This window comes from Mizuhopecten yessoensis, unplaced genomic scaffold (genome assembly GCF_002113885.1).
Source record: "Mizuhopecten yessoensis strain PY_sf001 unplaced genomic scaffold, ASM211388v2 scaffold5229, whole genome shotgun sequence".
In the NCBI taxonomy this organism is placed as follows: Eukaryota; Metazoa; Mollusca; class Bivalvia; order Pectinida; family Pectinidae; genus Mizuhopecten; species Mizuhopecten yessoensis.
Window position 1 is genome coordinate 540,158 of NW_018405944.1, and position 16,907 is coordinate 557,064.

Genomic DNA, 16,907 nt, shown 5'->3' on the forward strand with positions numbered 1-16,907 from the left:
GTGTACATGTGACTTTACACTTGGTAGTGTCTTCATATGACTCAATACTTGGTAGTGTCTACATGTGACTCAACACTTGGTCACGTCTACATGTGACTTTACACTTGGTAGTGTCTACTTGTGACTCAACATTTGGTAGTGTCTACATGTGACTCAACATTTGGTCACATCTACATGTGACTTTACACTTGGTCAAGTCTACATGTGACTCAACACTTGATCACGTCTACATGTGACTTTACACTTGGTCACGTGTACATGTGACTTTACACTTGGTAGTGTCTTCATATGACTCAATACTTGGTAGTGTCTACATGTGACTCAACACTTGGTCACGTCTACATGTGACTCAACACCTGGTCATGTCTACATGTGACTCAACTCTTGGTCGCGTCTAAATGTGACTCAATAATTTGTCACATATACATGTGACTTTACACTTGGTCGTGTCTACACGTGACTCAACACCTGGTCATGTCTACATGTGACTCAATAATTGGTCACATCTACATGTGACTTTACATTTGGTCATGTCTACATGTGACTCAACACCTGGTCATGTCTACAAGTGACTCAACACCTGGTCATGTCTACATGTGACTCAACTCTTGGTCGCGTCTAAATGTGACTCAATAATTTGTCACATATACATGTGACTTTACACTTGGTCGTGTCTACACGTGACTCAACACCTGGTCATGTCTACATGTGACTCAACTCTTGGTCGCGTCTAAATGTGACTCAATAATTTGTCACATATACATGTGACTTTACACTTGGTCGTGTCTACACGTGACTCAACACCTGGTCATGTCTACATGTGACTCAATAATTGGTCACATCTACATGTGACTTTACATTTGGGCGTGTCTACATGTGACTCAACACCTGGTCATGTACACATGTGACTTTACACTTGGTCGTGTCTACATGTGACTCAATACTCCTTGGTCATGTCTACATGTGACTCAACACCTGGTCATGTCTACAAGTGACTCAACACCTGGTCATGTCTACATGTGACTCAACACCTGGTCATGTCTACATGTGACTCAACACCTGGTCATGTCTACATGTGACTCAATAATTGGTCACATCTACATGTGACTTTACATTTGGTCGTGTCTACATGTGACTCAACACCTGGTCATGTATGCATGTGACTTTACACTTGGTCGTGTCTACATGTGACTCAATACTACTTGGTCATGTCTACATGTGACTCAACACCTGGTCATGTCTTCATGTGACTCAACACTTGGTCACGTCTACATGTGACTTTACACTTGGTAGTGTCTACTTGTGACTCAACATTTGGTAGTGTCTACATGTGACTCAACACTTGGTCAAGTCTACATGTGACTCAACAATTGGTCACGTTTACATGTGACTCAACACTGCATTGCGTCTACATGTGACTCAACACTTGATCTCGTCTACATGTGACTTTACACTTGGTCACGTCTACATGTGACTCAACACTTCCTCGCGTCTACATGTGACACAATAAATGGTCACGTCTACATGTGACTCAACACCTGGTCACGTCTACATATGAATCAACATTTGGTCACGTCTACATGGGACTCAACACTTGGTCGCGTCTACATGTGGCTTTACACTTCCTCGTGTCTACATTTGACTCAACACTTTGTCGCGTCTACATGTGAATTGATACTTTTTCACGTCTACATGTGACACAACACTTGGTCACCTCTACATGTGACTCAACACTTTGGTCATATCTCCATGTGACACAGCACTTGGTCATGTTTCTATGTGACTCAATTCCTGATCGTGTACCATGTGACTCAATGCCTGGTCGTGTTTCCCTGAGACTCAACAATTGGTCACGACTACATGTGACTTAACATTTGGTCACGTCTACATGTGACTCAACACTTGGTCGTGTCTACATGTGACTTAACACTTGGTCACGTCTACATGTGACTCAACACTTGGTCGTGTCAACATGTGACTCAACACCTGATCATGTCTACATGTGACTCAACACCTGGTCATGTCTACATGTGACTCAATAATTGGTCACATCTACATGTGACTTTACACTTGGTTGTGTCTACATGTGACTCAACACTTGGCCATGCATACATGTGACTTTACACTTGGTCGTGTCTACATGTGACTCAACTCCTGGTCATGTATACATGTGACTCAATACTTGGTCATGTCTACATGTGACTCAACACCTGGTCATGTCTTCATGTGACTCAACACTTGGTCACGTCTACATGTGACTCAATAATTGGTCACATCTACATGTGACTTTACACTTGGTCGTGTCTACATTTGACTCAACGAATGGTCTTGTCTGTCTTGAGCAAGTGCCGTCTTTCAATTACTGGTGGATCAAAACGGATGATTTCACGTTACAGCTGCAGGAAAACCACGTGAAGTCGCTGATCCTTAAATAACGACGGAATATTTGAGGTAGTTTCTATATAAAAGCGGAAAAACGCACCGGAACGTTTATCTTTCGTTCAAAGCCGTGACATTCTATTTCTAACTTTATCATATTCATATCAAAGTCAAATCAAAGTTCATTTGATTCGACTCCAACTGACACATAACTGTATATAAGAAATCGCAAATTCGTTTTACATTGTTATCATTTTAAGAAAAATGAAAAGCACACTTTACTGATTAAGTGTGCTTGATTTTTAAATCTTATAAATGTATGTCATCCTGTGCAGCCGGAACAATGCTAAACTATGAAGTATATCGCAATATATCTGGTTAAATATTACAATAAACCTGTATGGCAAAATGAAACTGTTGACAACACATATTTGAAGTAATAATATTGTAATGACCGAGAGGTCGACCTGAAGCGTTCGACGCGGTGTGCTAGTAGGTCTTGCGCCCGGCATTGGGGGCAACTAGTACCAGACCTCTTAATCAGGTGCAAGAATAATACCGTAAATGATGTTTATCTCCAGGTAGCTTTTAGTGGCGGTATGAAAAGTGCCACAAATATATTGCTTAAATTGGTTTGTACGTGCAGCTGGCGTTATGAATTAGACAGAAAGTTGTGGAAAGTCTTTAATTTAAGACAATTCAAAAATTTAACAACAAGCTGGCATTTGCCTCACTTGCAAAGTCGGTCCACACAGCATTACATTGTTATTCGAGTAAGAAAAACAACGTTTGTTTGTTGAGGTTTTCGCTTCTTCACAATAACTAAGGTTAAACATAATTGTATGTACACATATAATGGATTGTGCATTATTGCCAACTCTAGTAGTAAATACATATCGATTGGTTTGTACGTTATTGTACAACATTTCAACTTAGTTTTACGTGTATGGATCGAGATGAAAATGAAAAAGTGTATATATAAAGACAATATCCACAGGTGATTGGACCAATCGATATCGCTGATAAGTAATAACTTCGACACGGAAGCGCGACAGCCCTGGGGTCTTATTATTTCGGACACGGGTTACTCGATACTAGATGGAAAATAATTCGACAAGTCTTGACAAATGTTACGGATATTTGTACCGATATGGTATTATCACGCTAAATACATTACACCATTTACACAGTTCGTTTCTATGCCTTTTTTTCGGTAAATATATAGAGAGCGTAGGGATTGTATCCTTTGCGACATGCGGAGAAGCCAGCCGAATTCATCAACAAGGTAAGATCCCCCTAGTTATGTTAACGATTAACGCGTGCTGTTGTCCAAGACTTTTGCCTTCGTCTACGAAACAAGCAATGTAACGTTTCACCGTTATATCGACCTACGTCAGACGAGGAAAAGAGGCGCGTGAAACCTTTTGTACGGGTAGGATTCTATTTTTGTGAGAATATAGGACTGTTTGGACCAATGTGTGTATGTGGAAAAAAAAGTCAATAAAGAGCAGTTGGGGCAGGTAACTATCAGGTAATTTTCAGCTCAAAACAATTTCTGCATTTCATATCTCTATCTTCATTGATGACATGGCTTCCTCCACATCTATATCAGAGCTAACAAACACACATCTGTCACATTCCTGTTCGGTAAGGTATCATAATCATCTTTCCTCGCCTACATTACCAACCCCAAATCTTCCCCATTGGTGGGTGACAAAGTAACTTCTTTATCCATTACAAAGTTGTTACTTATCGGTACAAGAGAAGATAGATTAGGGAAGTCTGCTGTCCCATTCTAACGTTTATAAACAAATTTGACTGGAGAAACACGATGGTATAATTAACTGCATATATTTTGCATTGATTCACAGTATTTACTGTAAATATCGCAACATTTGGAGCCATTGGCAGCAGTTTTAAATTCCCGTGTGCTTAGTTGGTGCGAATTATCGCGTTTCTGCGTCGATTCGAGTACGTTATATAAAATATTACTTTCAATAATACACCCTCTATTGATGGGCGAAACGTCGCGGGTCGAGTGACATGAAATATACAATTTCGTCACACCGTTGTACTGGTAAACGATACAAATCGTCCAATCAGTCTTGAATCTGTCTTGAAACGTAGCGACACGTTAAATACGTACACTGTTCGTGTATAAAGTAAAACTTCGATATTACATTCAATGATTGTCAAAAAGGTTGTGAATGATGTGTACATCTTCGTAATGTTCACGAATCTCCACTGAGGTGCCTCTGCCCAGTGAACCAATAACTTAAAAGAGTCATTTTATCAGTAAACATTTGCTCACAGCTTCCGATAGCAGATGTATTAGAACGTCGCGGAGTTGTCCCGTAACTGGATGCAGCGGAGGACAAACAAATTACTATCACTGTACCGGTACACTTATTATGAACTTCCGAACGTTCTTTTTAAATCCTATCAATAAATCAAAGTTCTATCAAATATAATAATTAACGACTCGTCATATTTGTCGCGTATGTCAACACATGTGGTAGTTTTCAAACATTTCACAAATTCTCACCTACACAAAAAGACAAAACAGGTAATACATTTTTGCAGCATTTACTGATTTTCACATATCTATAAATTTAACATACATATTCTTGAAATAATAAATAGCCGACTTCTCCATTCATTACAAGTTCTAGAAAACGGACAAATTACGACAACGTTCGCAAAATTGACAATAGGGACACCAATGCCGCCTCCAGCAGTCGTCATTTGAATTCGAACACTCTCTCTCTCTCTCACGGGGTCCTTCTGACGATTGACATATCCTTCAAATCACCGCCTCTCAATATTTGGCTCTGTTTGTTTCTCTGGGTTAAACATCTCACCATCAAACCATCTTTTTTCTTGGTTGACATCTCAACATCAAATCATCTTTTTCAAGCTATGACATCTCACCATTTAAACACATTTTGTCTGGGTTTGACATCCCTGCATCAAATCTTCTTTTATACAAGTTTTACATCTCAACATCAAATCGTTTCTCTGTGGGTTATTTTAGTTTGGCATCTTCCCACCAAATCTTTGTTTCTCTGGGTTTGACATCTCACAATCAAATTATACATTTTTCTTGGTTTGACATCTCACCATCGAATCATCTTTATTCTGGGTTTGACATCTCACTATCAAATCATCTTTTTTTTCTTGGTTTGATATCTCAACGTCATCATCATCATCTTCCATTAAGTGACAGATCTCCTTAACGTCATATCATCTTTTTTCAGGGTTCGACATCTCACCATCAAATCATCTTTTTTCCCGTGTTTCACATTTCACCATCAAATCAACATTTTTTCTGTGTTTCACATCTCACCATCAAATCATCTTTTTTCTGGGTTTCACATCTCACCATCAAATCATCTTTTTTCTGGGTTTCACATCTCACCATCAAATCATCTTTTTTTCTGGGTTTTTACATCTCACCATCAAATCATCTTTTCCCCGTGTATGACATCAGCACCACTTAACGTCTGACATAAACTTCGGAATATCATTGCTCTTGTCATTTGACAGTTCATCATCAAATCATCGCTTGTAGACGTTTGGCATCTCACCTGCAAACTCAATCTTATTTAACCCTCATTTCTATAAGTTTAATATTTTACGATCAAATTATCACTTTCAGTTGCTCACCTTGTTTATTTACTTTCACTATCCCTTCTACCAGTAACTCAAAAGACAAGTAGCATGACGTTCTGTAGAAAAGATAGATAATAAGAATAAATAAGTAAGCAAATCCCCATTTCGTGAACAATCATGAATTTTAGCAACTATCACCTGATCATGAATTTTCATGTTCTATGCCACATCGGGTTGCGCCGCAAGGTAGTAGTGTCTATACCAATCTACATCCAAAACACGATTCCTATCTTTTTATAATTCATTATTACGTTGGTGGCTCTGGTGATAGTAATACGTTACTTTCAGAATAAAATGTCGTTCTGCAATGTGCGTCATTGTTACATTCTCTAAAGAGTTTAACTTTGCAAAAACAAATCATATAATTGGTTCAATAATGGAAAATGAGATATGTAACTACTATGAAATAGTGGTTTTCTTTTTGTAGTAGGTGATGAATTATGTAGCTTGTTTATAAATTGTTTAGAGTACTGTATTAAACATGAACACATTGTGCTAATCGTAAATGTTACCAACATATACGGTCTAAAGGAAACTAAAACAAATTGAAATCACTCCACGGATACGCATGCACAAGCGTCAAGACGATTGTGATTGTATGTCATATCAAGAGTATATAGGACGTTCGAACAAATTCAACGAATGATGGATTATGAACACAAATTATTCAGTTCAGAAAAGAAACAGTCGTTTTGCTATTCATCTTGCTTTTTGCACTAAAACGTGTTCATGATATAGAAAACTAGATTGTATAGCAGGTGCGAGTGAATAAAACCCATTAGATGGAGAAACACACGTCATCTATATGTATACTAGCAAGAAAAACATGGAATTATTTACACTAATTATCACAAAATGTTGTACTAAACCTATAAGTTAGTTGACAAACCAATACAATATTTGTGACATGTATGAATACAAGCAACATATATGACACATAGCATGCAGCAAATAGAAACAATTATAAACACACGGGTCAAAATATAGCTGTTACAGAAATAGTTTATGAACCTTAAAATAAACTAGGTACAAAACAAAAACCAATGAAGGGTCGACGAAAACTGGACGATACATTTCCACTTTTATTTCATATCAACATTTACACAACAGATTTACAAAATGAACTACACGTTTAAAATGTTAAAATACTATTAGTAGTCAATTTCATGATCGGTGAAGTCATACATTCTCCTCATTACTCCTAACATACAGCTAAAAACACGAGACCGCTAAAAGTGAGAACACGGTCAAAAGCCTGAAAACGCATTCAAAATGGCATGATACGATATCAAAATGGAAAATGTTTAAAGTCTGTGACTGTCATTATATGTCAATAAAAAGGTAATTTCACAAAGCACTGAATCGTTCCTTTGATCCGATCATCTTATACACTGTCCATCCATGATCTGATCGCCCTCCTGATGGCTGGGATATTGCAAAACATCAATTATAGATAGGACCTAAAATGTATGCATCAACAGACTTCATAGAAACCACACGGTGCTGGTCATTCTCTACAACATCCGCCGGATAGAGGACTTAATGGGAACACAACCTGTCAACATAAAGAAGTCGTGTATTAACTCACATCGTTACACTGAGTTAAATAGCAAGGTCTCAATTTCTTAATTAACCTTTTAGAAACACAGTTCCATCTTCCTTAGAAAGTTTGTGTAAATAGAGAGGGTCAATATGATCGGCATATTAAAGTTTAATATCAAAACCAAAGTTCGAATCCGAATGGAGGTATTTTTTTCTAGAAGATGCATCATCCCCCTTTTTTTCTTCGTGTAAATCTGGAACTATTAAGTATCGCAACACGGTACTATATACCAATACATTTTTTTCAGTGACCATCATACGTAACGAGGCTTGGCCAAATTTTACACCATCTCCAATATTTCAATCCCAGAATGATTTTTTGCCTATTCAATGTCATGCAAAGATAATGTACCACGTTTTACTTATCAGCCATTATCTGAATGCATGGTACCGATCTAAAATATTACACCGATTTTTATATATAGCATGTAACACAATAAGTATAGATCTTATAGGGCCAAAGTTCACAGGAAATTCGGGAGAAAACGGTTGAGTCTGATACAAGGAATTAATCACACCAGTGAATGGCAGTGTGAGAAATCACAGAAACGTTTTTGTTTAATTTGATGGCAATCAATCATAAAACAGACCTACTTCGGGACGCACTCCATAAACATCGTTACAGTAGGCAACGATAAGAATGGGATTCAACTTTAGTGTGAAACCGATATCCCAAAAGAGATTTCATCGGCTGGTAATAAAGTAATGGACTAGCCTGGTATATGGGGTGAGGAATGAGGGAAACTGTCAATGTGAAATACCGCAGACGTTAACACGAGCTGGCAGAGTGGGGAGCTTGTTTACCTACGTCCAATAGAAGAGGAAATCAATTTCAGTTTCAAGACTCAACAATTGCTTAATTTGTGGTTATCAATTAATGTCCTATCTGGTGTTATAGGCACATCTGTTACAGGGCTTGATTAAAACGTCAGAGTGCTGAAGCGCGTTAGATTAACACCGCCGCAATGTTAGCTTCATCAGCGGGCCTTCTACATGTTACGGGTAATTAAAATATATCATCATTTTAATGAATTTCACTTGAAGGACATAGGATAAAACCATAAGAGATTAATAAATATTTTAGATATCTTCAATAAATGTTGTTTCACTGTCCACTTTGGAGAAAAGTTTCTATCGCTTTTGGATCTTATTTAAATTTGAACAATGGGATGGCATGAGTGTTTTTATGTACAATCACTGAGAGTTTTAACACACTCTTTACATACCTGTGACGAAGGTAATGATCTGCTCATAGATGCAGATGTATCACCTTAGGTAATTATTTTATGGGAATTTTAGCAGCAGTAAAATCTTAAATATATGAGTAACGTTTAATGGCAATTGAAAAATACCATACTGTGGATGGTTTTTATTCCGGTTGTAACCGAATTTCATAAATAACATTCATTTTTACCTTACCTGGAATTACAACCCTTAAAATAAAGTAGCGTCAAAGAGATGTATTTACATTACTTATAGTTTGATAGAAAGCTTATTTTCAGCTTACTATACTTCTTTATACAGACGTTCGTACAAGTCCATAATGCACGCCAATCTAACAATATAGATCCGCAATTTGGATTTTTTAATCAGGTTGTTTAGAATGTTTAACAATTCTTGATACACATGGGTGTTTCTATTAAGTTAGAATTAGCCAATGTTTCGTTGTATATAAACACTGTGAGCCTAATGGGGGGGTTATGTAGATCTGTAAGGAGCTCTGGCCTTTCTCGAACACGCCTACGGCAAGGCTGTGTTTGAAACGACAGTAATGGACGAGCCATATGGACCGATGTTTCAACACACAGCTGCAAACACGGAACACCCTATAAAGTGCCACTTCAGATACAATTACCGGTAATGGTATTACTCTAGTATTAATCTGTCCCTCTGTAAGTAATTGTCTATATCCTGTACTAAATCAATTTGTTGTATCAATTGATGTAGTCATCTCTTTTAAATTTAAACTGTTCAAATCCGCATTTATCTATCACAATACACAAGAAAATTACATTCACCCAGTGATGTTGAATTCACCTGCATCTCGTTAATAATTTATTATAGTTATGTATTGCATATCCTATTACTCAAGGAAGTTGCAAATTTCAAATTGTGAAATGTGCAAGATTTATCACTAAATTGTATTCGTGGTGTGCCATTTGATTTACTACTAAATGATTTATTACCGATTATGACCAGATAATATAAGGACAGCCGAGATACCTTACTGAAATGCCACACCCTGGACACAGTAGACCAAACACCAACAAGTCACACTACACTATAATAATGTTAGTGACAATATGACATTTATGGCAGTATTCTTTTCAATATAAAATGCCTTAGTAAGGAACATTATTTAAGAAATATTTCCGTAATTTCTACATTTCTTATAAAATATCAAATCCTCACACTTCAACTAAGTGAACAAAAACAATTTTCTCCTCAAACTCAAAATGTCTAGTCTAAAACCTCAACAATTCATTATAGCCTTTAACCATAAATAATGAAATGTCTTTCCTCGAACCTTTGCGCTAGAAATAAATATTTTAATGTCCAATTACTGCACGAAATTGTCTTCAACTTCAATACCAATCCATAACATTAGGATAAAATAGTGTTTGAGAGTCTGGGAGAAGTGCATATGCCTGTGCTTTACGCCACCGGTATCGAGCAATGATTTTTATTCACATCAAAGCAAATTCTTACATCTGGGTGGTCAAATGTGAAGCTTTAACTGTATAAAATCCCGTTCACTTGGGAGAAAATCTTGTGTTAAGTATTTGTTTTTCTCTGTTTTGTATCATTCAGCATAGAAGAGTGCACAGGTATATCGAGTTAGTGATTTGGCTGGCTGGCGACGATGCTACCGTGATTTCACTGGCTGGCTAGGCGATACTTCTGAGCCAGTTGAACAGACATGGGGCCTGGCGGATAGCAAGTCACCCATCAACACACAAATGCATTAAATTCAAACCTGACACCTCATCAATGACAGCAATATTAACCCTGACAAGTAAGAGGCATGTATTTTGTTGAATATAACTGTCTCCACTAATTTGAATAACAGCCGCGATTACATGGTTCAAAGCCTACCCAAAGACTGCGAGCCCGCAGTCTTCATAAAACATTAGCTATCACTATATATATTTCAAATCTTGCACTGATAATCAAATAAATCAGGTATAAACAAGTGAAAATTCCCCAGATTAAGTGAAAGATAGCCATCAGTAACATATGTTTTGTATCCAGTGGATTGAGAAAGGCGGCCAGTGTATCAGGCGCAGGGGGACACCCACTGTGCTCCCGATACTTATAACATTATCACAGTTATATAACATATTTATAAACCTCTTCTGCAATAAGGCTGCACAGTAGATGATAAGTCAGCAAAGTTTCCGTAAGAAGCATTTCATATTTACAAACAATAGAGATTATCTAAACTCGCTGCTGAAAACATTTCAAACAAATTGATACCTGGGGTTAAAGTCCTCAATTTTAGTTGAATGTGTTCCGGTGTGTTCGCCGGCCAAAACACGCAGTCTCAGGCACATACGAACTTTTATCTTAAATCTCAATCCCACATGCGTCATACATGTGAAGTTTAGACTAATTGAGAGCGAAACATTTTGTAGTCGCAACCGTATCATTGTCATTGGTAGCCTTTATCATCAACTTAATGCTTTGATTAAGGATAGGAACTTATCCTACAACAATTACGAAACAAGTATTATTGAATAATTGCTCGCTGATGGATGGGTGGATGAAGGGGGTCTCAAAGAGTATGAAGTGACCAGAGATCGCTGATGGATGGGTGGATGAAGGGGGTCTCAAAGAGTATGAAGTGACCAGAGAAAACATGTGTGATCGGGCAGGTGATCCAATACTTTTTCATGACCAATCAGGGATTCAACCCCATGCCATCTTGGTAATGGTGAGTGAGCTACCCACTTCGCAATCAAACTCCGATTAAAACTTAATGGTATCATATAAGGCAGATTTTACTGATATTACCTCAATAATAGATCAACTTAAACTTGTACTAAGAAAGCAGTATGACAGGAAAGCATTGGTATATTGGTTGGTGTGATAAGACAAAAACCGTTGGGATTCTTTTGTCTCCTTTCAAACATAAAAAAGAGCAGACTTTTAATGATACTTAATACATTTTTCAGTAATACGGTTTATCACTCAGGATTTTGTTACTTTGTGATAGCCCAACAATTTCAAAATAGATATATGAAACCTTACCTCATACAGCAGGCGATCTTGTGTACGAAAACAAAAACCGTATGAAAAACGGAACCAAACATCCTAATGAACTGCTTTTTTCAATCAACAGTATTTCAAAATATACAAAGTATACCTATTAATTCCTTCACACCTATCTCGATTGTATGCTCAATATTTCTATCTTTGAGCTATGAGATAGGGTATGATACATTTCAATGTTCTGTAAAATCTAAGAGAAATAAATGCACAAGTCCCACTCTTTCGTTTTTATTTTGGTATACCGACAATATAAGATAGCTACCTTTGTACTAACAGATAAATGCCATTAGAAGTATTTTGTTTGATTAAGTTGGCGGTCAGCAAAGGAATGGTCAGTGATTCTTTCCCAGTCCTGCTGTGTCTGACCAACGACAAATCCGATCTCGCGCCGTCGAGACTGGTTTTTGCGCTCCTCTATATCGGCCCACTGCACCTAAAAAACAAATCATTCCTCAATGTAACAAAGATATACATGACTTAAGATGAATTGTATAAATAAAACAATGAATGAAAGTTGACATTTTGAAAACTTACTTTCCAAACAAGGCTGGATACTTTTCAGAAACAAAACATTTCCAACAATGTTGATAAGTACATAAACTATATATATACGAAACATGATGGTATTTTGTTGGAATGGCTTTCAAATAAGGCAGGTTACATTTTAAGCCCAAGACATTGATCCAGTAAATCATTTCTTTACTGTCATGTAGAAGGTTGTTGTCTAGACTTTAAAGTCCCGGGACGATAACTGAATCAATATCTCACCCTCTTCTTTCCTGGTATGGAAGGACGGGACATTATGTCATCAGCTAGTTGCAGGAAATCCTCCATAGTTGTTGGGTCTGGGGAACGCTTCCGTTTACCATGGCGAAGGCCATCTAACTTATCTGTTAGAGACACAATACAAGTTTAGTATTGTTATTCATTTAGATATTCTGATTCCTTAGAAAGAAAATTGTAAGAAATTACTGCCGTGAATTCAATTCATGCTTTTTTCATATCAGCTGTATTTACAGAATAAAGTTCATAATGTATGCCATATTTATTTATTTTTTAAATCACATTAATTCAACATTCTGCAATACTTAAAATATTCCAGCCTCAACGAAATTTGCCATGAATATAGAAAACAAAACGTTCACCTGCTTCTAATAATTTCTTTCTAGAATAAGCAGACCCTTACTATTACAAACATTTACGAGCAAAACAAATGAAAATAATAACCTTTCATAATAAATAAATATTATACTTAAGTTTTATTAACTATTTTGTCACTTTTAATGTGTCAATCCTTGTTACACCACACAAAACAGACTTAACATTGGCAAATTAAGAAAGTATACTATTTATAGTATTGTTTATGACTTTCTGTATTGGAGAAACATATGCGTCAAACGGTTGTGATAAAATATGTAATATTTTTGATAAATGTCTGTTTTATTCTGTACCACCACGTTCTGTGCCTCTGTTGGTTTACCTACCAGATATGGTGTGTTATTAGCATATTGATACCATTCTAAGGCATTAGACATGAGACCTGAAGTCCTGCTACATGACTAGACATGAGACCTAAAGTCCTACTACATGACTTGATGTAATGGACTGATAACATGAACACCTACCCAAATGCTCCTCCGACGTGTCTATCTCCCACCGACTTTTCTTGTATGCCTAATAATACAGCAACAAAACAAATTACAAAAGAATTGCAAGACAGACGTGAGAGGATTTATTTACCGATGTTAGGAGTCACCGAAGCAGTAAATCAACAATCAGTTATCAGGAAAATACAAACAAGTTGCTGAGACACAACACAACCATTAAATAGCAGCTTCAAATCTGTCAGGGGTTTTTGAACTCTAAAATGTACCTAAACTCCTTTATCAAACAAGAGGCCCAGAGGGCCTGTATCGCTCACCTGGATAGATGTTAAAAATACTTGATATGGAGTAAAGATATAGCACTCCTAATTGGTAGGTATGAAATTTCAGAAAGATCCATCCAGTATTTCTGGAGAAATAGCGAGAACAAACTTCAAATGTCAAAATCCAAGATGGCGGCCTGGTGGTCGTCTTGTTTTAATGAATACATCCTAATAGTAACAGGCACTACTAGACAACTTGGTGGTGACAACATTGGGATAAAATCTTAAATCCCTATTGTAGGAAGAGGATTTCAAAGGTTTTACCTCTATTTCCCCTATTGGGCCCTACCCCTCTGCCCAGCAGGACACACCCACCATTTATACAAAATTGAGTGCCCTTTGCCCAAGGATGCTCCAGATCAAATTTAGTCAAAATCTACTTGGCCGTTCAGGACTAGTAGTGTTTTAAAGGAAAAGTTGATGGATGGACGATGGAGACGGATGCTGCGCCATGGCATAAGCCCACTTGCCCTTCGGGCAGGTGAGCTGAAAAGGACATTTTTTAAAGGCAGTAAAATTCTAAGGCAATTTGAAAAGGTGTTTGTTGTGTTTCATTTACTATTTGTATTAAATTCGTACATTTTTCATCGCAACAATATTAAAGCATAACCACGCATTTCATGAAGAAACTATTAACTGCATTAATCACAACATTCCTGCAATATAACAGTTTTGCATTTTCCAATTTAGCACAGTTTTGCATTTTAACAAACAATATATACCTGTAAGATCAATGAATTCAGCTTGAAGAAGTCTGAAAATGTTTGTCATAGAAACGTTGAAGTTTATGAATAAAACCATTTATAGCCATGGTTAAATTTATTCAATATGCAATTATGCAATAATACGTGAACGTGAGAAGTCCGGTGCGCTGCTCTCAAGAGGATGAATGGATAAGACACACGAGAGGTAGGTCTGCTTACCGATAACATGATAATAATCTGCTTCAGTCATCACTAATTACGCGTACCATTTGTACAAAGTATGAGATTTTGCAGAAAAATATTTGAATAAGTCACTATTGACTTTAATTAGACAAAATTAATAATCTCCCCAGCAACATGGTACCATGTTTTTGTGGTTTTTTTACCATGCTGCTATCCAACCCTTTCAAAATCAACAGCTAGTATCATCTAGTGTACCACTTCAGCAGTGAACACTGCAGATTATAATGAACTTCAAACACCAAAGCTACAAGTTCATCAATCATCATGTATGGGATAATGAATTCCATGACACTTATAATTACTAGCATACATGGTTGGTGATACCTGTATCGTGTTGGCCAAATAACAATGATACCTGTATCTTACTACAAAGTATTACATGCATATTCTTTTCCAGAAGATTCTTCCCAAATACCAACATATGTTGTTATTGTATCTCAAACCACAAATGGTTATTAACAAATATAATATGAACACATAATGCTCAATACATATCAATTACATTTTTTCATATATTTTGGATGTTTCGTTTTACTCTGCAGTTTTATGATCAGGCATTATACATTCTGACCAGTTACAATTTTTTTAAGATTGGAAGGAAAACTGTGAGGATTATATATAGAGTTGGGACCAGTCATATGTCTGGGTAAGGGAGGATTTTCAACTCATCAACATTTGCCACATCAGCGTCAAGTTACTAGTAATATGGGAACAGAGAAGTTTTGCTAAAACACATCAATGGATGTGTCCATAGACATGTGTGCTTATATCAAAATATATTAATCAGCATCCTTTATTGCAAGCTAGCAGAATAAAGCAAGTTTTTTTAGATACTTTCCTAAGCACAAAATATATATATGAAATGTATTTCAATACATTATCTGTTAGACGATTGCTGTCTTAAGACTATTTCTGATGAGGGGCCAGTGCCTGTATACTCACTACTGTACTGGATATCCGTTCATTCAAATTTTCCATTAATCACAAGGTCAGGTAAATTAATTATCATTATTGACATCTGGTAAATTAATAACTCATTTTTCTCCACCTTCTTCACAAGGTCAGGTAAATCAATTATCATAACTGACATCAGGTAAATTAATAACTTATTTGTCTCCACCTTTCTCACAAGGTCAGGTAAATCAATTATCATTACTGACATCAGGTAAATTAATAACTCATTTTTCTCCACCTTCTTCACAAGGTCAGGTAAATCAATTATCATTACTGACATCAGGTAAATTAATAACTTATTTGTATCCACCTTTCTCACAAGGTCAAGTAAATCAATTATTATAACTGACATCAGGTAAATTAATAACTTATTTGTTTCCACCTTTCTCACAAGGTCGGGTAAATTAATTATTATTACTGACATCGGGTAAATTAATAACTTATATGTCTCCACCTTTCTCACAAGGTCAGGTAAATCCATTATTATTACTGACATCAGTTAAATCATTAACTTAATCTATTAACCCTTATCCATAGTGATATTAGGTAAGTCATTAACTGTTTTATGTTTATCATAACATCTGGTAAATCATTTACAATATCTGTGGATTGCTTCCTTTATCTTCATTACAAATATGAACATTTACCAAAGAAAAAGACAAGAGGCCCAGAGGGCCTGTATCGCTCACCTGGATACCTAAGCAATCATGGCAAACTATTCTCCAAATGAGATTAAGGGAATATGCCAGACCCCAAGGCCAATCCTTGTAGCAAAGCTATATTAGATTTTTCATGCCCAGCAATTATATATATACGGTTATAGGGTGGGGCTCTCAACTGTTTCCAAGCTGTGACTAAGAAACTAGGTCCCTAGGGGTTCAGTCAGACCCCAGGGTCTATTCTGATGTCATGATTGCATTCGTCTCTTTATGCCCAGCATTTGTATATATAGTTTTGGGGTGGGGATCTCAACCGTTTTAAAGTTATGGCCCAGGGACTATGTCTCCAAGGGTGGGGCCAGACCCTAGGGACATCCTGGAAGCAAATGTGCATTCTTCTCTTTATACTCAGCAATTGTATATATGGTTATATGGTGGGGATCTCAACCATTTCCAAGTAATACATTTTATTGGCCCCACCCCTTAGCCCGGGGG

The 16,907-nt window shown here is 36.8% G+C and overlaps 1 protein-coding gene across 4 annotated transcripts in view; it reads right to left on the reverse strand.

Annotated features, from left to right (window-relative positions):
• Window positions 1-7,102: 7,102 nt before the first annotated feature.
• Window positions 7,103-16,907, reverse strand: part of LOC110450427 (neurogenic protein mastermind-like) — a 38,576-nt gene continuing 28,771 nt past the window's right edge. For 3 of the 4 annotated variants that reach the window (XM_021497940.1, XM_021497938.1, XM_021497942.1), the window contains 4 exons: window positions 13,551-13,599; window positions 12,694-12,815; window positions 12,188-12,358; window positions 7,103-7,606 (listed from right to left, as the gene is read on the reverse strand). In XM_021497940.1, coding sequence (XP_021353615.1) covers window positions 12,212-12,358; window positions 12,694-12,815; window positions 13,551-13,599 — 318 coding nt within the window. In that variant the 3' untranslated portion in view covers window positions 7,103-7,606; window positions 12,188-12,211. The remainder of the gene's footprint in view (window positions 7,607-12,187; window positions 12,359-12,693; window positions 12,816-13,550; window positions 13,600-16,907) is intronic. The other variant, XM_021497939.1, reaches the window with a different exon arrangement.